Here is a 25950-nt window from a genome sequence, read left to right as displayed (position 1 = left end):
TTAAGTTGCTTGGCACACAGGTTTAAAACTCCTACCGTTCTGGAAAGGATATGATAGTCAGTGTCCCTCCAAAACAACCCCTCTGGGGTTCTCTGAGCACATTACGACTGATATAAACAGATTCACACACAACACTCGTAACCACATTATGCCCTAGTGATAGTAGAGACGGTATTTTGGATGGAAAACCCTTAAGTCCCTGTGTGTGGATGAGTATTTGCTCTGCTAAAAGGCCCATGACACTGGTTCTACCACAGATACTGATCCAGCTTTACTCTCATGATCCTGGAAAATGATGCTATTTCAATTAGGAGATATTAATTGTATTGTATTGTATTATTAAAGTTATTACATTATCAAAGTAACACAGCTTGGCAAGCAGAGCAGGCGGACTTAAATACCTTGTTCCCCCTGACCCTGGCAGGGCGTCCTTTATTTATGTGGGTGCTTCACAAGAGCCATAAATCTCCTTACACTGTCGCCAGAGATAAGGTGCTAGTCATTTGTATGACAACAGGAGCAGGAGCATAAATATTGAGGCAGTTTCTATGGATTTCTGATGTTTCAAAAGACAGAAAGGGATGTAATTAACTACATTGGTAAAAAAATAATTACAACTTATTCATTGTCAGAATAACACAAAAGATATTACTGTTAGTTAATTAAAGTTCTTGTAAAAGATCTGCATCAATATACTGCAGCTGATTATAGCGAATATAAATCGTATCTTTTACCCTTTAACCTCACAGCGAACAGTGTTAACAGTGTCAAACATTCACTTTTGATCCGTCCTCATTTAAACCTCATACAGAGTGTTAAGTAGAGGTCAGAGTGGGTTAACTGGAAGTGGATTTATTAATGTGCCCTTGGATGCTTCTTTAATGAAGTAATTGCCTGCTTGGTCGGCTCATTGATTTATTGTGAAAGCGCTGCACAGTGGCAATGCGCAAGCAGTTGTGTAGCACTAAATTTACAGTATGTGGTTTGTGACCTCTCAGCTGCACCTCACTTGACCGAGAAGCCTCAGGATGTTCAGAAGACCATAGATGACACCCTGGTGTGGGAATGTAAAGCCAGCGCCAAGCCCAAACCTTCGTACCGCTGGCTGAAGAACGGAGAGCCTCTGGACCCCATGGAGGTAAGAGATTGTTCTTAAATAGTGCTTTTTTTTTTAACACAATATTGATTTCTCAATTCCCCTGCACTATAGTAGGCTGGATCCTCACCCCCAACTTTTAAATTAAAACAAAAAACTCCATCCATCCATCAATACTGCTTATCATTTGAGGGTCGTGGGGGGCCAATCCAGCTTGGGTGAGAGGTGGGGTATCGCAGGGCCAACGTACAGAGACAAACAACTGTTCCCACTCACATTCACACCTACAGTCAATTTAGAGTCTCCATTTAACCTAACTCCAATCTGCATGTGGATGTGCTGTGGGAGCAAGACTCCACAGAGAAAGAACCCAGCCGAACTGGGATTCAAAACGGAAACCTTCTTTATATGAGGCAACAGTGCAAACCACTAAGCAAAAAGTGAACAAATATACTTGAAACATGAGAACATCTGTGGTGATTTGCGCTCTGCAACACCTTTTTGACAACAGACATCATCATAAATGCTGAAAGTTGTAATGCTCAAATTAACAGGCTTTCATTTAAATGGTACTGTGTCAATATTTCGTTTTTAATACGACAGCAGTTCAGTCAGTAGGAATAAGTGTGTGTTACCACAATGTTTGCTGCATCCATTAGTCTCAGAGGCACAAGCTAGAGGGGTGGCTGTGGCTGAGGGGGTTCGATCCCAGTCTTAACCATTTACATACTAGAGTGTCCTTGGGCAAGATACTGAACCCCTAATTGCCCTTCATAGAAAAAGTGCTGCCCATCGATGCACGGTATGAATGTGTGTGTGGGTGAATGGGTGATAAACTTTACTGTAAAGCGCTTTGAGTGGTCATCAAGACTAGAAAAGCGCTATATAAATACAGACCATTTAGGTAGTTACGCTGATAGATTGATTGCCATCAGTTTAATTATTTGTAGGCAGAAGGGAGTGACAGAAAAGGCAGCGGAGAGAGAGGGATGACATATAGTTAAGGACTCTGGCTGGATTCGAATGGTTCCAACTCATAGGCTCGTACTTGGCAAGAACAGGCTACCTTGAAATGGCTGAATTTGCTTGGGACTTAATTTGGCATCCAAAGTGTGTGTGTAAGTGTGTGTGTGGGTGTATGTATGTGTGTGAGTGTTCAGGGACAGGGTTTTATGTGTTTTGCAAGGAAGCCAAAGTGATGCCATTTTCTGCCTGTCATCAACCAGGGACTCAACAATTCAGCACTCAATCTCCCCTATCTGCTACTCTCAATTTTGTCATTAAGTCCCTTCTCTCTGGGGAGGGTGACGAAAAAGCCTTATCATCCAAAATACGTTTCACATTTAGGCAATTTGCCTCATTTTGTGTTATTGTGCTGCTGGAGTTGGTGCTCTTTCTGCCTAACTCCAGCGCATCACATTTGCTGATAGTGTCACTATTTGGATTGGGTAACGAGCCCAAGATTGGCCTGCTGTTTTGTTGGGGGGGGGGGGGGGTATAGTTTTGTCTATCTTGGATTGAGGGCTGGGAACTTACATTAGAGAGCTAAATGTTGGTGCACTCACAATGAAAAAGATTATAAAGTTTTGCCATCAAAATTGGTAGCTATTTTTGACAGGGAATTATCAGCAAATTCTGCATGTGGAGCAAATAAAAATGTAATCCGTACAAATGGTCATAGTCTACTTTTCTGGGCTCTAGTATTTTGGGATAATTGAAAGATTGTCAAAGGTCAATTCCTCTGTTTGCCACAAATCCTTAACCACAGGAAACCCTTATCGCTCCATCAGTGCATCTCCATTATTGGGGCGTAAAAGCGTTAACAGAGCGGCTGATATTGTTTTCAGTCCTGGAGACATCTTCTAGTTTGTGACGTAATATCAATATCCGGATCCAAACCTTCAAGTCTCAAGCAAACACCAATGTCAGATCTTGTGAATTTACTCACATCACGTCTTTTTTAAGTGACTCATCAATTAGTTTAAAAAAATTATTAAATTCATTTGTTTTTTGTTTGTTTTTCCAGCGAGCAGGAGCACACTTGACTCGACTCATTTAATCAATCACTTAATTTTGGTCTTCACAGTTATTTCTGCTGTGATGCCAAGCTACATTTAGCTTGCTAACGTTAGCATACACTGGCAAAAAACAAAGAAGTCTTTTCCACGTCGTGTTTAATCTATTTCACCATCCGAGATCCACAGTTACAGCGCTGCAGCCTCTCAGAAATACCAGAGCTTGGACCTGGAAACAGATATCACATGTTGTGACGTAACAACCGAGTAGCGGGAACTACCACGGAGGGAGTTTTGAGCACTTTGGCAGGTGTTTGTCTGTGAATAAATGTTATCACCATAATATCGTCACACATACAGCCACAAAAGTTGACAGGCGTGTAGTTAAGATTAAATTAAAGGCCGAGGTCAAAGATGGGTGTGGTCTTACCCGTGAGTACCGTCCTCTTCTTGTACTGTATAACTACGGAATTTTCCTGATGATGTAATAATGACTACTGAATACTCATGAGTTGGAACGTCAACTTGTTGTCGGGCATCGTGACTGCCGTGATCCCATCGCACGATAGTCACTAGATTCTAAATAACGTTGAAATCAAAATCCTGTGGCAGGTGGCCAAGGTAACCTATTCTCTGTACATGTGGCTATATTAATGAGATGGGGTGTTACCATTTTCAAAATGCCACCGTCAACTGCGGCAACAGTAAATCAATTTCCAAACCCAAAGGTCAGCGATGTAGAGAGAGAGAGAGAGAGAGAGAGAGGAAGACCAAAGGGGCTATTTGTTATTCCTCATTAGAATGGATCAGTCCTCCTCTCCCTCTCTCCCTCTCTCTCTCTCTCTCTTTATCGCAGCATCTCTGGTGCACTCTTTCTCTTCCTTATTCTCTCTTTTAAGCTTTTTCTCCCTCCCTCCCACTTCTTTCCCATGTCTCTCTCTCTCTCCACCTCATTTTGGGCCACCTCCAAGGGAATTAAATGGCACAGAGGAGGGCTGTCACTTCAAAATGTCACCCTACTGAAACAAGGACCTGCTCTCACTTGTATTTTTCCACTCCAACAACAGCTCCCTCTTTAGTTACATACGTGAGTGTGTTTTTGAGATTTTTCTACCTTCGACCTCCAAAAGCTAGGGACCTGCCTTCTGACTGAGGTACTGTGTCCCGTGATTTGCCTTTTCAAAGCTCAACTGTGCTGGTATCAGAGAACAGTCAAACATAATTAATGATGGCCATAAAGCAGACGAATGCAGTCATTTGTCTCTGCTGCTAAAGAGATTGTGATAGAGCCACCACGGAGTCTCTGAGGGTTTTTTAATAGGGCAATGGGTACAGAGTAGTGTGGCAGCAACCCATGCACTTACACAGATCTCTTTCATCTCGCATCCCCCTGGGCTCTTGCACTGTGTAACCTAAAAGGACCATCTATTATCTATTCAAAGTTGCCATGGCTCACCCTCTCTCTCTCGCTCCCTCCCTCCATTCCGCTCCTACTCCTTCTTTCTCTCTTTCTGTTCCTCTCTCTGTCTCGCTCATCCTTTTTTCCCCTTAAACACACAAGTAAGCATCAAGTCCTGGCCGAAAAGCCACGGACTTGTGTTCCACTAGCACACTACTTCATCCATCCATACCCAGGATTCCCTTTGGCGGTGGCTCTGGCGCCAGGTCAGCTTTGAGTCCGTCATGAAAGAGCCCCTTTTCAAAGATCCTCAGCAGTATCACTGACTAATGTTAAGGGACAGTACTTGTCCTTTCAAGTGGCCGTGTTGTAATGATTCCAGACGACAGACAGACTGGCGGCAGGACCCTCTGGACTACTTAGTCAGTGACATTAAAAGGTCCGGCTAAACTCAATGGGAAAGATCAAGGGCAGGAACAATGAGAGCTGCCACACTCAAATTGACACAACTATAAAAAGGGAGCAGAAAGCGTGGGCCAAACCCTTGTAAAGGTCAAATAAAGCAGTGGGAACAGAAACACAAACTTTACAACACCTGATGTTGTTATTATGCTCTGCACTCCTTATAGGCAGTTTGAAAATGACGTGCATTTATTTTTTAACAAACAGCCTCACCTGCTGAGCATTTTTTTCTCTGACACCCAATGCTCTCTCCATGATACTTAGTGGAGTACAAACTATCCTGCGTGCTGCAGCTTACTCCTGATTAACTCCCTAGAGCTCTGATTTTAGCCACAGTTTGAAGATGTCTCAGTGCTATGTTAAGCAGCGGGTTACATCGACTCACCGCGGGCCTATTAAGACCACAGAAAATTAGCAGTGTTTCAATTATCACCCCCCCCCAAGGAGAGAAAAAGTGTGGCTAAAGCTTAAATTAGATCAGGCCATTCGTCAGAGTGAAAATAGTCAGCATTGTAGCACTTGCAATGTCAATACATAGCCCTAATTACCCACCTCAAAGCAGTTTTAGTCCAGGATTTCTATTATGTAATGGTGTTTTGAACTTTCCTTAAAAAGATCTCACATATTTCTTATATTAAAGGGAAAGGTCAGTACACAAACAGAAAACCAGGCTGTCTATATTGTGACAGTTTGCAGTCAACAATAAATTATGTTGCTACGTTTAATAATCGTTGACTTTAAAGGGGACATAGCATGCCCATTTTACCACAAGTTGATATGGTTCCTTGGGGTCTTAATGAAATGTCTGTAACATACTTTGGTCAAAATACCACAAGGATCATATAAAACAGCACCCTTTTTACCCTGTATAAAACAGCCCTCCACAGAGTGACCTGTTTTGAGTGCCTGTTCCTTTAAATGCTAATGAGCCAGCTCCCCCCTCCCCCTCTCCCCCCATGATTTTAAACGATATAAATTACATATTTTATATGATATAAATTATCAAATATGCATCCCATACTTTGTATTCCCCTTGTTGTCCTGGAGTTTTAATTTTCCCAATCACATAATTAAATGTCCCCCTCTGCCCATCCACTACAAGCACACAAGCAGACAGACAGAGAGAGAAAGAGAGGGGTGGGGGGGGGGGGGGGGGGGGGGGGGGGGGGGGGCTATGAAGACCATCATTTACCCCCGAACCCCGACATTCAACGGGTACAACAACAAGCGGAGAAAGCAGAATCGCGGGCTGACCTTATATATACAGTCTATGGGGCTGACCAGCGGAGAAATGCACGTCCCGTGTGAACAGCCAGGCGGCTGCGCGCTGGAGAACGGCGCTGCGCTGCCTCGCAGCTGCGCTTCCGCGTCCGGTGTAAACCCGGCGTAACTACTGTACCCCGGCGTAACTACTGTAACCCGGCATACAGTAGAGCTGAACACTGCGGAAGTCTTCCACACAGCTGGCAGTGTGGAAGACCGCTGCGAGGCAGCGCAGCGCCGTTCTCAAGCGCGCAGCCGCCTGGCTGTTCACACGGGACGAGCATTTCTCCGCTGGTCAGCCCCATAGACTGTATATATAAGGTCAGCCCGCGATTCTGCTTTCTCCGCTTGTTGTTGTACCCGTTGAATGTCGGGGTTCGGGGGTTACAGTAGCGCTGAACACTGCGGAAGTCCTCCACAGCCAGCAGGGCTGTGTGGCGCTGACACAAATTCCAGCTCATGCATGGGAGAGCGAGCGGTCGCTCCCGAGCAGCTGCTGCAGCCTCCCGGTCCCAACGATCCAGACAAATGCCACATGTGAGTGAATCGCGGGCTGACCAGCGGAGAAATGCTCGTCCCGTGTGAACAGCCCGGCTGCGTGCTTGGGAACGGCGCTGCGCTGCCTCCGGTGTAAACCCGGAAGTAACGAGTGTGGGGGGACGGGGGGTGGGTGGGCCAAGACCATGTAGGGAGACTTCCAGTTCCTTGTTACGACACAATACCCAGGAAGCGCAATCGAGTCGCTCAAGCATGACGTTTCTGACTTAGAGGAACTATAACAAAACGCGCGAGTGTTTTTTCCCCAGAGTTTTTGGGTTGGTAGACATGCCAGATACCCACATTAACCTGTAGAAGCACTAACAAAGTGGAATTTGCATGCTATGTCCCCTTTAAATTGCGTTGAATAAGTCATAATTGTTAGATTTGTCTAAATGAAGGTGAATGACCCAACTTCTGAATGCAAACAAAACATGTAAAATATTATACAGAAACACAGACATATAACAAGATATTTGAAAAAAACTGCTGTAATACATGAGAAGTAGTAGAATGAACAGTTACATTACAAGTTTTATTATTTCATCCAACATTTTAACCAATTTCTAGAATAAAACAGTGATGCTGTAGAGCTGCATGTGTAAAAATACATTAAAAAATTGCACTTAAAACAGCTTAAAGACTGAATGGTTCGATCATTATATCGGATGGTTTGATCATAATTGTCTTTAGTTTTGTCATCAACAGAACAGATTATTGTAACATCCTCTTCACAGTAAAAGCTGTTCAGCTACTGAAGGTCATCTAAAATGATGCAGCCTATATTCTGATTAGGACTAAAAACTGTAATCATCACCCAATTGTTAAACAACTCCACTGGCTATAACAGGACTGACGTTTTTGCTCCTAGTCTGTATGAAGCATTTAATAGTCTGACCCCAGATTATATATGTGACATGTAACCAGTTTATCTACCTGCCTGATCCTGGTCAAGCGACAGTCGATTGCTTTCCTCCAAATTCCAAGAGTGCAATCAAAAACGGGAGACAGAGATTTTGTTGTTTATGCACCTTAAGGATCCAACATCCTACCTGCTGAAATGAAGTGTGCATGCTGTCGGTCTTTATTAATGTGAGAGACAGGTTATTAATGTGATAGACAGGCAGTGCACCCCCTTACCCTAGCAACAGCGGATAGACACAGTTAATGACAAGCCTGAGAACCAGATATTATTTTTGAGGACAGAGAGAAACTGAATATTGGATGTTGGTGTCCAGAAACATGGACAATGGGACACAGCAGAGACACAGTGTGATTTTGATTAAAGTGCTTTCATCGCATATTAATTCAGCAAGTACTAATTACCTGAATGAGCACACAAAGGTACCAGCAGAGAGGAGGATTGGATTTAAACCTTGGGCCGTATTGGGGCTTATATTTAATCCAGAGTGCGACCACTCCAGCACCTTCTGCTGACTGTTCACCTTGTCAAAACCGGTTTTATGTTTGTTGTCAGGTTTGCTCTGCAGCTTCCATTCACAAGTCACGTGGTCGTTAAATGCATATGTGTGTGTGTGTGTGTGTGTGTGTGTGTGTGTGTGTGTGTGTGTGTGTGTGTGTGTGTGTGTGTGTGTGTGTGTGTGTGTGTCTTCAGCAGGACAGAGTTCAGGCGAATAATGGAGAGCTGACAATCAATAACTTGAATCTGGCTGACATCGGCATGTACCAGTGTGTGGCAGAGAACAAGCATGGCCGGATTTTCACCAATGCAGAGCTGCGAGTCATAGGTAAGACCAAACACATGCAAGACTGTTGATTTCTCTAAATGCACTTTGTGAACTTGTGCTTGGGCCGTTTCCGTGATGATTTTGAAATGGGACCCGATGGACACTTTTTTTGGCAAATGTTGCCAGAATTGTACAACACCAGCCAGCCTGGTGGGAGCACTATACGGTAATTAAAGGTACATTTGAGGCCATACCTCCTACACTCACAGTCATTTTGGCAGAACATTTGCTACACATGTCTGAAACATGTGTAGTGCATTTATTTTGCCAACTGGCTTACCAACATATTCTATTTAAAAAAAACCTAATGCTCTTAATCCTCATTCTGAAGGCTAAATACATTGTCCAACCTTTTAAATGAAAGCTGAAAGGCATAAACCCAATTTTGTGTCTATTTTTTCCTCGGCGGAAGCTAAAGGCACATTTAGGTCCACAATTCTTCGCCAGAATAACCTTGTCCAGAAGTGCACAGCATCAAGTGACCACATGAGATGCTGGTCTGCCGTCAGGTTGGAAAATTGAAGTGAGCGGTTTGCTGCAGCAGGAACATAAGAGCAACACTTTGCTTGGTTTCTATAGTTACATGTTGTGATTTTTAAGTACATAGGCTAATTTCCTTCTTGGCTTTCCCAGAGTACTGCTGTATGTGTTAATGTGTAATCCTACTTTTTTCTATTTAACTGTAAAAAGCACAGACATTACAAATTTGATTGTCTTTACTGGGGGCGTACTCACCGAGTGCTCTATGAGGATCACTTGTACACCTAATTATCCAATCAGCCAATCACACGCCAGCAGTATAATGGATACAATCATGCTGATACAGTTCAGGAGCTTCTCTTCACAAACATCAGAAATTATGTGATTCTAGTGACTTTGAATGTGGCATGATAGTTGATGCCAGATGGAGATGGTTTGAGTATTCCTGAAGCTGATCTCAGATCAGCCAAACAAATAAAAAGAGCTTCTTGTAGGTAGAGGGAAAATTTCCAAGGGAAAACAGGTAAATATGAAAAGATAAGTAGACATTTAAAAAATGTTGTTGTAGTTGAGCATATCAATTGCATTAGGGATAGAAGCATCTTTTTTCTTGCCGCAGCTTTTTATATCATTTTCCTGTAAGAGCAACACAAACTCCGGTTGGGAGTGAGTGTGTTTCTGTAGCTGATTAGAGCTGTAGAGGTCCACTAACAGCTTTTGCTGGTGGCCTATATTCTCCCCTGTATGCTGAACCTTATCTGCTAAAATACGAGTCGTAGCGCTGTCCTCAGACGTTTTGGATGAGAGGGCATCCAGCTGGGGTCAATTCTTCTTGCAGTCGAACACAGAGCAACTTTCTGCTCTTACAGTTATTTCATGCACGTTCAGGTGTTTCATCAAGTTCATTGCATTGCCAGGCTTGTCAGCAATGTTCTTTCTGCATATTCATATAAAATATATTTGCAGATAAAAATGGAGCCACACTTTTGATTTCTTAGACACTTTTATACCTACTTTGCGACACACACTGCACTCAAGCCTCTCAAAATACAACAACACACAAGCACACACACAGGCACACAAGGCCTATATCGTTTAGTTTCTGCTGCTCGCCTTTATGATGTGTGTGTGCAAGTTAGACAGCCAATCACCAGCATTATTAGGTCTTGGTTCAAACCTGCTACATGCTTACTGGCTCATAAATGCGTTAGAGTATTACTAGAGTATTAAAATGTTATATTACAAGGCTTTTGATATCTAGGGTTAAGGCAATTAGGTCAGTTTCATAATGGCGATGAAGTTTTGTAACCAGCCTTAGCCCCTTAATACCAGTCTATCATTGAATGCCACAGTTTATCGAACCATGTGCATCCCCTTATGGCCACAACTTACCATCATGGTTACTTCCAGCATAATAATGCACTAGCTCACGAAGCAAAAGTCGCCTCAAAATGGTTGCATTAACATGACAATGAGTTCAGTGTACTTAGAGGACTCCCCAGTCTCCGGCTCTTAATCCAGTACAGCACCTCTGGGATGTGGTAGAATGGGAGATTGGCGGAGTGAACGTGTATCTGACAAATCTGCACGGATGATGTGATGCAGTCATGTCTGTTAACATGGAGCAGAATCTCGAAGGAATATTTCCAACATCTAATGGAATCCATGCCATGAAGAATTGAAGCTGTATTGAGAGCAAAGGGAGGCTCGACGCAGCATTAGTATGGTGTTCGTGTGTGGTTTAATGCCTGTTGGCCATATTGATATACATGTTGAGAGATGAAAGTGAAAGATGTTTATTTACTGTCTTGCAATAATCATTAAATTCCACTTGTTCATTGTCACAGTTTACAAGGTTTTCCAGAATGGCACTAAAAGAATTTCTAGATGTACTTGTTCCACTGTCTCCCAGGGTTGCTGCCTCTTTAAAGCTCCCAGGTTTCCCAAATGCTGTCAATATTCATTAGCCATTAAACTGTGCAATCAACAATAACTTCATAAGGATGATTTGAAAGCAAACATGACTATTGCAGTGACAGACGATGAAATGTTGTGCGTTCAGTATCAAACTTCATACCTTTTACTTGCCGAGTCTGACTCCCTGCGGTGTAAAGCAACACCAATGTTAACTTTGTTCTGCTTCCACTGAAGTTAGCATGCTAACCAGCAAGCCCCTGTCCAGCTGGCTCGTCTCATCACCTTCCATTTGCGAGTCACTGTAGCGTACAGTCTGCCCAGACGGAGTAGCACAACTCAAAGGACGTATTTAAAGCCCTTTTCTGAATCAGAATCAGGTTTTATTACCAAGCAGGTTTACACATACAAGGAATTTGCTTTTGCATTTCTTGTTAATGCTACAATGGCTGAAGCTGTTGGCAAGCGACCATCACCACCACCTGCTCCTGCGGCAAGAAAACAGGTTCATGACAAACAGCACCTTCAAGATAAGAGTTCATATACATTCCGCCCATGTGTTTGGAGAAGACAACTATGACAAATATCTCCTCTGCTGATTAATGAAATTCTGGCAGTTCACACTTAGTGTCAAGAACGATTGGTGAGGTGCTACGTGTATATAAATAGGTGTGTATTAGGTCGTGTATTCCTGTGCATGCACGTACACCAGCATGCGTTGGCAGGTGCTCAGCCATGTCACTGGCGCCAGGCTGTGTGTTCACTTTGAAGAGCTTTCCGCTGAGTCGGTGCGCATACAAAACAGCTCCAGACGACGGCGCCTTAGTAATTAAGGCCTAAAGGAGCGGCAACAAAGCCTCCCTCTCGTTTTACATTCTCTCGTTTTTGCTTCAGATCCTTGGGGCTTAATTCTTAATGCATAATGTCCTTCTAAGGAAAATTCATGGAACTAGACAACCCACTTTCTTCTAAATGAAATATCTTCTGAAAACGGATGTACCGAGTCTGTTTTTCCTGTATTAATGTGTGCATGTGAGCCTCTCTGTGTGTGAGGCACACATGTGTATGTGTGGGGAAGGGAAAGGATGCGAGAGCTGACCTACCTAATGGATGGAGTGACCTGGATGTTTACAGGATGCCCCTCCAATGTCCTTTCTGCAACAGCTCTACCCCTTTGCTCCTCTCTCTCTCTCCCTTTAGCACACAGTAAATGAAACCACTTTTTCTCATTCACAGTACTTACATTCCTCTCTTTCTATTTTTCCCCATCAGCCATCGCTCCAGACTTCTCCCAGAACTTGTTGAAGGCCCAAACTCTGGCCCGACAGGGGGGCGACATTCTGATCGAATGCAAGCCTAGGATGTCACCTCGGGGCGTGATTTCTTGGAGGAAGGGGAAGGAAGCCCTCAGAGAGAGCCACAGGTACCAGGTTTCTTTGTGTAGAGCAGTAAGTGCGTTGTGTGTGGGTTCACAGATGTTTAGTTTGTCTGTTTTACCTTCAGGGTAGTATTTCATCCGCTTGTTATTTCATTATTCCCTACTTGATATTCATAGTGACAAACTGCAAAGAAAGGAACCACAGTGTGACACAACACAATTTAAACTGCATAACAGGTTCTGCATTCCGCCACTTCCTCCCCTTTGCTATATACAAGTCTGTACTGAACTCCATTGTACTTTCCTCTCCTGCCTGTGCTCAGAGCTTGTCTCTGTTTACTTAAGGTAATTGGTTGTTCCTGGACTTCAGCACTTGGATCGATGCACTGATCCATCAGCTCATTAGCAGCATGTAAGGCCTGGAGGGTCATTAGAGCGAGAGGATGATCCAGACTACCAGTGAGACACGGAAGAAGCAGATGAAATCCCCAAAAGGACTGATCAGTGGCTAGCTGCTGAAATACAGACATTCTTCTGTGATAGTGATGGCAGCACCGGGGGAACTAGCCGGAAACCTTGTTTTATTAGAAATTAGGTTAAGTGCAGATCAATGCGATACTTGTGTGTTGGAGAGGAGCAGAATAAAGAGAAAACACATGGTAATGAGACAAGAAAAAACACTTCTCCCCCTGAATGTATAATGCTGTTCAAGGTAGAAGTAGCAGCAGTGGTTGGTGATTGAGCCGCATTCATACTGTTTCTTCTCATGTGGCAGCAAGCAGGGAGTGTTTGGGTGAGAGCCGGACACACATTTTGTTTGTTTCAAATGTAGAATCACCTGCACAAAAGGGCCGTCACAGGAAATATATTTATACATTTTATAAAATGTCACCATCTGGTGATATTTGCACTATTATAGTCTCAAGAGCTAGAAAACAAGATCACAGTGGGAATCATTAACTTTCAGGTGTGCTTTCATAGTATTACGTTGTATAACACCGAGTGCGACCTACACAAATCACGCATTTCCACTTTCTTTTTTGACAACATCTTTATTATTTGCAGGAACATGCACACCTGCTGGCACATGCAGTGACATGTGCCTGTACTCCCACAGTGGTACAGTCAGACAGGGTGCTAGGGAAACTAAAGGTTTAGCTTAATACTGGGCTGAAACATCTTTTTTTACAGGAGAGAGATGTTTTATCTGAGGGGGAGCAGCAGAATCAGCACAAAGATTATGTGTTTGCAGAGGCCTGCTAAATGTTGGACCCAGCTTGCAGATTTATCATCCTCTTAAGTATTGAAAGGAAAATGCATCCACACTGCGATGTGCAATATCAGTCGTGCCCATAAAGGCAAAGATATCGCATTTGAGATTCAACGTTACAGCCCTGCCCTGAAGCGGGTGAGCTGCATACAAGATGTTGGGCTTTAACGTTATTGCAACATCTCTCGCAAACCCATTCCCCAGGTGCTGGCTCGTTAGCGTTTGCTTTCCCCCCATATCGAAGTGGAGCTGCTACCAATGCTATTACAGCAGTGGCACAACACTAATCCATCCCACTGGCTCAACTAAAATACCCATAATTCCTTCTAATCTTCCGGGGATAATGTTTTCAAGGATGTGGAGCAGGGGAGAACAAATCAAGGAAGAACAAGGCAGGATCTGATTAGTTAATGAAATCATGCGGTGATGATACCTACATCAGCTCATATCCCAGACTGCATAACAAGATATCCTTGTAAGTGTGTTTCAGTGCACTTACGAAGGCAGCTACGAGGTTAACGATAAAGGGCTTACCCTAATTTAATTTCACCGCTGACCACTGCTAGCAACTGTAAAAGGGATATAGGGAAACAGCTCTTAGGAATATTACCTTTAGACTAAACCACTTTGAGATTGTTATGCTAAAAGATATTGCTTTATCAAGTAAATGAATCCATTTATAATCCTGCTACTAAAACACCGAGATCTTTTCCAGACGTGTTGCCAAAGAGGAAAGTGCATCGCTACTGAATTAATTAAGGAGTGCCCGAGAAGACGGCAAGTTTCTCGTAATATACCGAGTTGATTATACAATCCTTCTTAAGTGGTTAGAATTATGTTTTTCATTTACAGTCTCTTAGTTTTTGTCACACCATAGGGAGACACACTAGGCTTTCAAATTACAGCCGGCAGCTTACTTAATAAGGTTGAGGTGAAGCGGCTGTTTACGATATCTCTCTGCTCAAGATTTTATGTATCCCACAAATTTCTCCAATACCTTAATTGCTCCAGGGCAACATTCGAGGGGAAAAGGGAACAAAGTGAGGGCTTTTCACAGCGATAACGCTCCGCACCGAACTGCTCCTTGGGAGCCTTGGGAAGGAGGAAGCCTGACATAGGCTACTGCACACTTTAATGGCAAGTCTTATCCCTGTGACATCTCATATCCATAACTCTTTGTTATAGTCCATTACAAAGGAAGCCCTCAGTTCAGTAAGGAGAATATACCCCCGGCTCCATGGGGGAATGGACTCTCTTGAAGAGGCTAATGTATTTTAATTCTTCCAGCCTTTAAGGCATTACGGGCCATTTTTGATCATTTGGGGAGGTCCAGGCCGCCTTCAGGGGATCTTTTCGAAGGGAGTGTTCAAGTTCTTCTTTGAAACATCGGCTCAACCCCATTACACCGTTGTGCGCAGTTCAGAAGATAAGAAGGGAGCTTCCAGTGAGGATTTGCAGGGCACAGCATTTATCAGTGGGCTAATAAATTTGAAATGTGGTTCAAGAAATTGTTCTACAACCGAGTTTGAAAGGCAGTATCAAACAATTTGTGGAATATAATCTGATCAAATTGGCATGACCTTTCTGACGGAAGAAATTACCTGTGGATGGATTTTCCACTGTAGCGCCACTTTCTGAAAGAGGCGAAGTTAAAGCATGTTCTCCCTTTTCTGCATCAGAAAAGTCAATAACACATTTCTCCTACAAGCATTAAGTGTTTATTCAGAATTGTAATTTCCCTCTTTGACAAATTACTCTCATGAAACAATCCCATCATGTGGATATTATCCTGAATACACGTACTGTCAGCTAACAGTAAGTCGGCTAAGTCAAACAACTGTTTAACATCATGAAACACTAATCTGTGCTCATGAAGCTTAATAGTTTGTAATAACTTTGATAACATCAGGCCAAAATAAATATTGTTTCAACAAGCTGTCGTGTTAACTAATCTATTTTTAACAGCGTGATATTTTATTGATCCTTGCAGGGTTCTTTTTCTTCATGTGTGCAGAGCTGCTGGAGTGATGCTGAGTGTATCTGATTTCTCAATTTCACTTTCATAATAAATGTTTTTAACAAAAAGATAATTAGACTCTGTGGATTACAATCATAGATTGTATGTAAATATGGACAACTCGTCTCTACTTCCTCCCAATATCCAGAAATGAAGCCAAAATGTCCCGGATACCAATGCTGCCATCTTGCGCATTTCGGGTCTGTGCAGTAATAATCAGGGGATCGAGCCGCAGTGGTGCGGTCTCTCCTATAATCGCGAGTCAGTCTCAACTGTCAATCATGATGTTTCACCCCATTTTATAGCATCAAATCACTTTTTTCTTACTCAAAAAATGAATGAACATACCTCAATGTGATAACACCGACCGAAAATGACAGAAACCATCTTGGTAAAAAATGTGTTTGACCCATATTCCATCCTCTAACATGGAGGAGGCAGAATTTAAGACCTACTGTATACTGCAGCAAGCCACCTGCAGCGATCAAGATGCTTTGGCTTCAAAACCGGGGAGCAGTCCTGTCGTCCATCTTTATGTATAATATATGATTACAACCTAATCAGGATTAGACTGACCAGCCGAAATAAGACAAATAGATATAATTAATACAATTAACACAGAAAGTATAGCTAAATTATACAAAATTACAACATACTGCCGACACGTTATATGGACAAACAGCTTTAAACTGTATTTATTTCAGAATGATTACCTTTAGATACATGAGGAAAAGACAGAAAAGATCAGAGCCTCAAGTCATAGAAGTGCTGGGAAACATTTTTCAGTAATGTGAAAAAGACGGTGAATGGAGGAAGTAAGCAAAAACCTCCGTCACACTGTCTTTTCAGGGATGTGATAGATTACCTCCAGTAATTACAGAGATCAAAGGAGAGAATGAGGGAATCACATTTTCTCTGAATCAGCTGGAATGCCTCGATGACAGGAAAGACAAAAGGATCAAACATGAATCGCAGGTATTATAAATGAATAATTTAGTGATACGTTATCCCGGCGTAGTATTAGTGATATCTGATGGAAATGAATGGTTCTGTTGCATCATCCCCATGCTGAACACATTTATAAATCCATTTTGGCTTTTAATCAAACTCTTCTGTTCCGCATGTGGCTTTTCACGAGAAGAATAATATATTTTGGCATCAGGGTAAATAGAATGAATCAAACCATTAATGTTTTTTGTTGTGCGCCTCAGCAACCTGTGGCCTTGTCTTTCATTTCAATTTGATTAAGTATTTTGATGTTCCAGGTGTGTTTGGGTCTTAACAGACAAGTTACCCATTTCAATGTTTTCCTCCTTTTATTCTCTGTCCTTGACTCTGCTCAAAATGAATGCCATTATGCATATTTCCAGGGATGTTCTTTGTGGGAGTTCTCTGTATAGTATTCAAGGCCTTATTGATATCAACATACTTTTAAGGATTCATTCTGCACAAACCTTTTCAGCACTCAACATTTGCAACGTTTAATTTATCAAACTGCCAGCACTCAAATTAATAAATACTACAACAACTCCGTTTTCTTGAAAATACCTTTATATTTACATTAGCTAAAGTGCACCGAAACCAGATTTTTTTAAAGAAACTTAATCCCTGGCTGGATTAGAGTCAAAGTCACCTTTTTTTTTAATGAATGAATGCATGATTAAGGTGCTACAGCTATGACCAGCAGCCGAGTCACCAGCTGGTGCATGGTGGAGTACAAAATGAACCATTTTCATATGTGAGACCAGGATGTGTATCTGCAGTTCAATTAGTGGTTAGTTTGAGGCATCAAAGGGATTTTGGTTAAATTTAAGGAAAGATCATGTTAAAATGAAATGTGAGTGAATGTTCTGTGCCGTGAGTGGCTAAGCATAATAAAATGTTTATTCATTCTGTAGTTGTCATCCAAAACTAATATTGTATTGAAGGATCAGTTCTATATTTTTCTAAAATACTAAAAGATTAAAGCATCTGCAAAAATGTTACTGATCTGTTCGGTATCTGAGTATTTTCAGAAGTTGTACAAGTGAACATATGCAACTGGACTTGCTTGTGTTTCTGGATGTTTCACCTCTCCGGGCTTCTTCACTTCTAACTGACTAAGAAGTGTCAGTTGGGAGGTTTCAGGTGTAGAGGTCACCTCTGTGGGTCTGTACCTGTGTTGAGTGTGTTATGTTTCACAGGCAGGTCGTTGATTGAGGCTCATGAAAGAATTGAATCGTTTCTCTGACATGAAACAGTACTGTTCAAATGAAATCTAAATGTGCATCATGATTCTACAGAGAGACTAAAATTATACAGAGCTTTGTTGCTTTATTACTTTCATATGCCCCATCAGCACCTTGTTGACTGGTGAGTCAGGTGAATCAGTCTGGACCGACTATGCCAGCAGATTAAATGAAATGTTTCTAACTTGGAATCTAAAGAGGTTCAAATGTGTTACTTTACCACAGCCAGGCAGGTTGATGTTGTTTCTCTACCAGTGAAATGTTACTGAAATATAAAAGACTCCATATAATATTCAGTTCTTTAGAATCCCCCCCCCCTGATATCCCCATGAACTGAAAATGAGACTTTCCTCCCATTAAGGGATCTTTCACTGTTCTTATCACATTTGTGCTGAGAAATCAAACTGCAACTCTTCTCACTGCTTCTCCTTCTGTCACAGGAAACCAATTAAAATTCACTGAGATAAACTCCTGGCTAAAGTTAAACTGCTGCAGGACACTGGGCGTGCTCATTTAGAACAGATCTTTCTATGCACTTTGAGCTTGTATATCAAATGAATGACATGCTTACACAAGTAGGGGTTGTGCTAAACTTGTTAACCAAATACTGATGTACTACCAACTGGCCTATGTGGTTTTACATACAGTACACCGTATTTATATATATGTATATGTATCTTCTTTTTTTACAACCCATAGAGTAACTGTGTTGGATAGTGGGAGCCTTCGGATTTCCAATGTCACTAAAATGGATGCTGGAATCTACACGTGTGTGGCCAGAAACCAGTTTGGAGTAGCGAGCAGTGCCGGCAGCCTTTTGGTTAAAGGTAAGATATTATTTTATTGTCTTGGTCTAAAACATGAGCCCCTGAGTTGATTTATTGTAAGTGGCAGGTGGATATTGCTTGTCTCTTTATCTTGGCAATAAGAGGTCTTAAACCACAGTGCATAATATAGAGCATCAATCATTTCCATTTATTCAGACAATATAACTCCAAGCAGTAGGTTTGTTATTACCCCCAAATATATAGGTTACAAAACCATAACAGCATGTTTCCATTTTGATTCAGTGGTTTTGTTGCAGTTGTCACTATTTTGTGAGAACACAAAACAAAGGATGTTGACGTCTGCACAAGAGCTTTGGGACATAACTGACCAGTGTTACTTTTAAACTTAGCAGCACTGACCCTAACTACAAACCTCATGACTAAACAGGCCTCTTCCTACCTGACCGATACACAGTTCAATTGGTTGAGTGGCAGTGGCTGGAGGAAGTGAGACATAAGGCTCATTGCATTCACCTCAATGTTTAATTCATACCTTTTTTTTGCACAGTGGTTCATAGCCATGCTCGGTTTGTTTAAGACTTCAATCCATTTAAATCAAACACTTCTGCAGTGCAATGGGTTTTCTCTGTCTTTCTAAACAACGGGGCTCTATTAAAATGCCTTTTGGTGATTCCCCCTTCGTAAGGTTTTTGAATTGCAAATGAGTTCGCACCGAAGCCCAATTTGATTTTTTTTCCTGCCACAGCCTCTTTACATACAGGAACGTGGCGGTTATTAACATACTGTACATGAATGCGCATATTTAGGATAGTGGTCAGAGGTGGAAGGTTGTATTCAAGTACGCACTCAAGCATAAATTTAACTGCAGAATCACTATACTTTACAGAATAGGATTTTACATGCATACAGTGAATTCAATATTTTTTGCAAGTTCATGAGTTAATTACCTGATCAATTGTTTGCTTATAGTCTTTGAAATATCGTACCAGAGTGACAAATTCTCAACACAATTTTTCAGAGACCTAAGTGACATTTTTGGACAACGGTCTATGATATAAATATTCACCTTCCAGCAATATGAGACAGAAAAAGCTCAGAAAAATCATCATGATTTGATTAGTTGGAAACAGTGAATGTCTGACACTGACTTGCAATATTCATGACAAATAGTTAAAGCTCTTGTTAACAATATTTCACATATTTCACAACATTAATGAAATGGCACAGTGAAAACAAGGAGACAATGTTAAATGGGCCAGATAATTCTTCCCCAAATCAGCAGCTGTCAGCTTTGCTCAGCTTTACAGTGAGTTTTTAACTCAGTGTCAAACTCTCTGGCCACTTACTGTTACTGTTTTTGTCATAGTGTGTTTTGCAGCCACAGCAGGCAGCTATTAAAAAAACCTCTAAAAACACCCTGTGTACCAGCTTCCCAGCACCAAACAGCCGACAGATGCAGTAAACAACTAGAATGGCACTCGGGTGCATAACTCCACCAAGGCAGTCCCCTTATGAAACCCCATTTAAATTCATTAGATCCAGATTATTTGAATCTGCACCAAATTGCTCACATTCATAAATATCATACCCCTAAACGCACCCGTTTTTCTCTTTCAAAGCGATGAGTTATTCTCTGAGAAATCAACAACAATGCCCAATCTCAAAATGTGAAAGAAAGTGAAAGAAATTCCTCGACTTTGCCTCCTGCTCACGATTCGCACCCAAATTTAATGAGTCCTTTCCTGACCCATATCGCATCCTTCCACCAAGTTTCATTGCCATCTATGATTTATAATGTTTGTGCAATCATGCCAACTAACTGACACACAAATCAACAAACCAAAGCATGCAGACAAAAACATAACCTCCTGGCCAGAGATAATAAGCCGGTCAACATAGTTCTACAGAGCTAAAAACAGGGAAATATTGTCCTTACAACTTAGTTAGTTGCTGGAATGAAAATTCCACATGAAAGATATTGTTGCTCCAAATCTGGATGTGGAATTAAGCAACATCTACTAACACGTTTTCCTCATAAATAAAAATGTGGGGATGTTAATTATTGCAGGTTTTAAACAGGTTTCAGAGAGAGGCGCTGCGAGAGTGCTGGTCCTTGAGATTCAGAACGCGGTTCACTTTCCATCCTCCTGTCTAATTGTAGTTCATTATGTTAAAACTTTGCTTACATTTCTCCAGGAGTTGATATCAGCTACCATTAAATTTCATATTCCATATTAATATTTTAGGCTTTTAAATTTAACATCAGGCTTACTAAGGATATTCAGAAATAACAACACAAACCAGCAATTTGTGTGCCGATTCAAATGAGCGCATTAAAATCCAGTCTATTCTGTCCCTTATCTTGTTATGGTTGTTCCATAGGTTTACAGAATGAGAATTGCCATGCACAGCGCAAAATGTAGGGACTGGACGAGCCAATTTGTGATTTTCCTTCCTGTCCATAATGGCAAACCAGCATCAAACATGACAGCTCTGCAATCAGAGGCAGAAAGTTTTGCTCTTCTCATTTTGCATCCGGTGCCAAACTTTACCGAGCCTCACCTGGAATGCACTGCCGTGGCCAGTCGCTTCTCCTTAGGGGGTGCGAGATAAACAAGCTGGCTTGTTTTGACAGAGCTGAATATAGACCTTTACTCCCCCTGACATACTGCGTTGGCTTGCCTGTCCATTAGATGCATATGACATGCATGCATAATTTACAGTGGAGCGGTGTATGGGCCTCTCCTCCTGTGCTATATTCTCCGCACTGCTGTCGAATGAGACACCCAGCTGAGGCCGACCGAAGATTATGATGATGCGCACCACGCTGAGGATGAAATAGGATGGCTTTTTGTCTCCACACAAACAGAGTCAAATTATAGACTCGGATCTGACCTGCTGTAATGGCTGAGCTTCTCCTTTTGTCTGCTTATTTCCCTTTCTGTCTGTTGTGGTTTCCTGGTATGTAAGAGCATGCTCTGATTTATGAAGCTAACAGAAAGAGATGCAATAAAAAGCTCGCTGGCAGACTCAATTCATCTTGTTCAGTTAACATCTGGGACAGGAGTGTGGCATCTTTTTTTTTGCAATTATATCTCATATCATAGAGAACATAAAGAAATAAAAATCCTTGAGTTGAATGAGGTGACAAATGATTTATACAGAAAAGGGTACACTGTATCTTCTTTGACAAGGGGGAACCATTTGTAATAACTTACCTTTCTGACTTGATACTCCTTGTGTCCAGAGCCAACTGCAATCACCAGCCCAGCAGGTCATCTCGACGTGACTGTGGGTGAGAGCATCGTGCTGCCCTGTCAGGTATCTCACGACGCCACGCTTGACCTCAAGTTCACCTGGTTCTTCAACGAGCAGCTCATCCACTTCGGGAGCCACGGGGCGTATTTTGAAAAAGTTGGTGGGGTAAGTGCCCCTGTGTCTTTTGAGCCTCCATCTTTCTGTGTCTGCAGGGTAAAACACGAACGTCCCCTCCAGACCAGTGTCACACACTCAAGTTTATGAGTTGAGGTCTTCACATGACCTTTGAACTCTTTATTCTGGCAGAACTACCTACTATCTTTTAAGCTCCTGAGATAAAAAACAAGAACTTCTGTGTTCTCTTGACAATCTGTATTCTCACACTTGAACATGATTGACTTTGAAATGTTCACTTTACCTCTTTAAAAAAATAACCTTTGCAATTACTAGCCATATTGCAATAGTTTCACCCAGTGGGGGATCTAGGATCTAAATCAGGGGCCATAAAGTGGCCAGGATTTACACAGAGAGGCCAATTATATGTCCATCAAAGCACAATTCATGATTCAGTAAGGTGCACAAGCTGTACTTCCTTACAAATGATCATATTCAGTGTTAGGAAATGAAACATTCTTACCTTCTGTCACAGATGAAATGTCACACGTATGCAGTAGAATCTACTGCATACGTGTGACATGAAAGTGACTCATAAGGAAATGAGACATATTTCTCCAAAGCTTGATTCCAACATTGTCTTGTAAGGAATAAATTATTATTATTATTGAGGGTTATTTTATACCTCCGCACTGTTCTGGTAAATCTGGTAAATAGATGTATGTGGATTGAAACTGCACTTACAACCACTTTAGTTTAAGTTCTATGTTTGTCTGTTCCACTTTTTAACACCTCCTACTATGAGTAAAAAAAAGACTGAACTAAGGTATTCGTTATGAAATGTTCAGCCGTGCGTTTAATTTGATCATCCAACACCAAATATATTTTTCTTTTAATTAGGAAAAGCAATTATGAGGTCTCGGCTTCTATATCACCTCTTGTTGTTTTTATTTCCATTCAACATGATCATGAACGACAACAAGAGCTTTATAATTGCATGTAGCTCTGCAGTTCATTTAAATATGGACTCGACCACACTCTCTGCCAAATAGAGGCATAATCATGGTGGATAGTTATTCTAGCCAGATCTATATGGAAAGAGACATTCTTGTAGAAAATATCATTTCAAGATGTATTTTCCGCAAGAGCAGAATATGACATGCTTTTCCCTATTGTTAAAGTCTGCTGTGAGCCTGAGGAAGTTAAAGCTTGCAAAGCACAATAGCACGGAGTAATTGGTTTGTATGGAAGGTGTAGGCATCATCAATGTAGCTATTCCCCTTCAATCTTTGAATCCGTGTTAAATTTTTACTTTATCATGCACTCCGTTATATTTACATATTTACATCTTGGCCCCATCTTACTCTCTAGACAAAGCAGTACCAAGCATGATTTGTCGTGAAAAATTTAACTTGCGGCCTTAAAATGGCGTGAATGTAAATCTACACCTTCCTTCCTCATTTTGCGGAAGGCTCCTGTGGGTGAGGAGCCTTAGCAGCTACTGAGCCCCACCCACAAGTTGACAGGATTGGTTTCTTAGGTTTGTGACATCATAAACTCCGGCTGTCTGAATCTGTTATTTTTACAGACTTGGCATTTGTTTAGTGCACCGTTAAAGTGAAAACACACAGCCATGTTGTTTACTGATAATTGTACTGGAAATAGGTTTTTTTATCATACACAAATCACAAGAGGAACATTTTAACATGTTTTATACTTGATTTTTACCAAAGAGGCACTTAACACTTAAGACTGAGTGAAGAATGCATTGCCAAACCCCAGTAAAACAGCATTTTCAAAATATCAAATATCAGCATGTATTTGACGTAAATAACCAAACAACAAATCCTAACACGTTATTGGTACAAATGTGATGTGCGATCACATTTGTAGGCACAGAACATATGATTCATTATTTTTTGCCGGACTAAAAGTCTCAATTGATTTACTAAGCAAGCTCAGTCAGCTGCTTTTCCTGCTGTGTATAAGATTTGCAAAAAGTGAGAAATGAATGACTTGAAGCAGCTCAATTTTTATCTCTGCAAAATGCCCCGGATTATACATCAAAGTAGTTTCTGGGTCTCATCCTGCTTCACAGTCCCTCACTTCCATAGATAAGACACTATCAACATTAGCACTTACTTAAAAGTTCAGAGCCAATAATACGTTTGGCATTGAACGGATGTGTGCAGAGTAAATAGAATCAGAGTGAATAAAAGGTGAAAGAAGCTTTTTATAATTCGTCACAAAGAACCGTCCTCACAGACGATCATGAAAATCTGCACTCTGTCATTTGGTGTATCCCTGGATTTGTGTTGTATCTTTTTCTTCCAGTATTTTATAAACTGAATGTCAAAAGAAATCTCTTGCATATCGCACTTGTTTCTGAAACACTGTCATCTTTTATCTAAGACTTCCAATTATTTTTCTTTCTCCTACCTTGTTTTGTTTTTGTTATTTTCTCCCCTAACTCCTGCACCGACAGCGCTCAGCCGGTGACATCATGATTCGGAACATTCAACTGCGGCATGCTGGGAAATATACGTGCGCCGTTCAGACCAAAGTGGACAGTGTGTCTATTGCTACTGATGTGGTGGTCAGAGGTAAGGACGCCCCTCACAACACGTAACAAAAAAGTCCACCTTCAACATACAATTACTTACAATAGGTTTTCATAGACACTAAAAAATATTTTCATTCGTCCAATCATGTACAACCTTCTTATTTCAATTATTTGTATTTTTATCCATCAATAATTGTATTGAAAATGTGAAAATTCTCATTATATAAACAACCTCAATTATGCAACATGGAATTCTGATTTGTACTTTTGACGATCCTGCTCTATTTCAACTATTTATTTCTATCTGGACCAAATGTTTAAATACAAATCAGGTTTTATTACTTGACTAGTTCAGGTACATGATTAAAATATTACGTTTTATTGCTTGTAGTTATACACTATGTGTAAATGGTGCCAGGAACCAATTTATTGCAGGAAATGAAGCAGATAAATTATTCCCTAACAACTTTCTGTTTTCACTACTCCTACTTCCAGTGTAAAGCCAAGTAAAGCCGAGGGCAGATATTTTAGGGGACATTTACAGTAGCTTAGCTTCACCTGTAGTGAAGAGGATATGACATAGTGACAAAGCGCTCACACATTGTCAGTGTTGCAGAGACATATCTGACATGCCCTGCAACAATGTAGCAGTGAATGTGTCGGTGCTACTGAGATAGCAACTCTGGAGATACGAGAGAAAAGCTCACTCATGATCTATCCTTCGTCTTTTGCAGTAAAAGCATTTCTGAAACAAACTTTCTGTTATGAATGTCACTCTCATTCACGATGAAGCGTTATAGCTGACTGCATAGCAACGGTCTCTAACCCTGTAAATGGAAGCATGTGAACAAAGTTACTGTCCGAGGATATGGAGACTGTATCTATGTACGGTGCACATCTGCCCCTTCAACATGTGTCTCACATTGAAGGGGCAGATGTGCACCATGATGCAGACACACTGTATATTTCCATATTTGCATTCCCAAATACATCCCTATATTACAGTGGTTCGTTGGTTTTGATCCCCTTACAATAAAAAAGAAATGATCCCCTCATGACCCCTGCTCACAGGTTACATACATTTGAAACTAATACATAATCTAAGTAAGTAAGTGATTTATCTTTTTGTTTAGATTTTTCCTCACATCAGTCTTTGATTTTAAAATTTCATTCAATTTACGGAGAGCATAGAACTACCAGGTCATTCACAAAAAAATCAAAGATTAAAAAGAAAAATTAATATGATTTTGAGTAACAGAGAATTTCATCATGTTTTCCTTCTTTCTTATCTTGTTAATCATGTGTGCGGCTGCGATGGAGAGAACCAGACTCCCACGTTGGGAACTATTGCTTCAGGGCACGTTATGATCTGTTACAGTGTAAATATTGCATTTTAGCAAAACAGAAAAATGAGATGAGA

At 41.2% G+C, this 25950-nt stretch overlaps 1 protein-coding gene across 2 annotated transcripts in view; it reads left to right on the top strand.

Moving 5' to 3' along the window:
- Positions 1–25950, top strand: part of cntn3a.1 (contactin 3a, tandem duplicate 1) — an 80271-nt gene that overhangs the window by 45835 nt on the left and 8486 nt on the right. Inside the window, exons 9-14 of one of the 2 annotated variants that reach the window (XM_034590878.1) lie at positions 999–1138; positions 8391–8520; positions 12187–12337; positions 18507–18634; positions 21843–22018; positions 24453–24570. In XM_034590878.1, coding sequence (XP_034446769.1) covers positions 999–1138; positions 8391–8520; positions 12187–12337; positions 18507–18634; positions 21843–22018; positions 24453–24570 — 843 coding nt within the window. Of the gene's footprint in view, positions 1–998; positions 1139–8387; positions 8521–12186; positions 12338–18506; positions 18635–21842; positions 22019–24452; positions 24571–25950 lie in introns of both variants that reach the window. The other variant, XM_034590877.1, reaches the window with a different exon arrangement.

The sequence above is a fragment of the Hippoglossus hippoglossus genome, chromosome 7 (genome assembly GCF_009819705.1).
Source record: "Hippoglossus hippoglossus isolate fHipHip1 chromosome 7, fHipHip1.pri, whole genome shotgun sequence".
NCBI lineage: Eukaryota > Metazoa > Chordata > Actinopteri > Pleuronectiformes > Pleuronectidae > Hippoglossus > Hippoglossus hippoglossus.
Note: the sequence above shows the minus strand (reverse complement) of the source record. Positions and strands in the feature narration are given on the sequence as shown.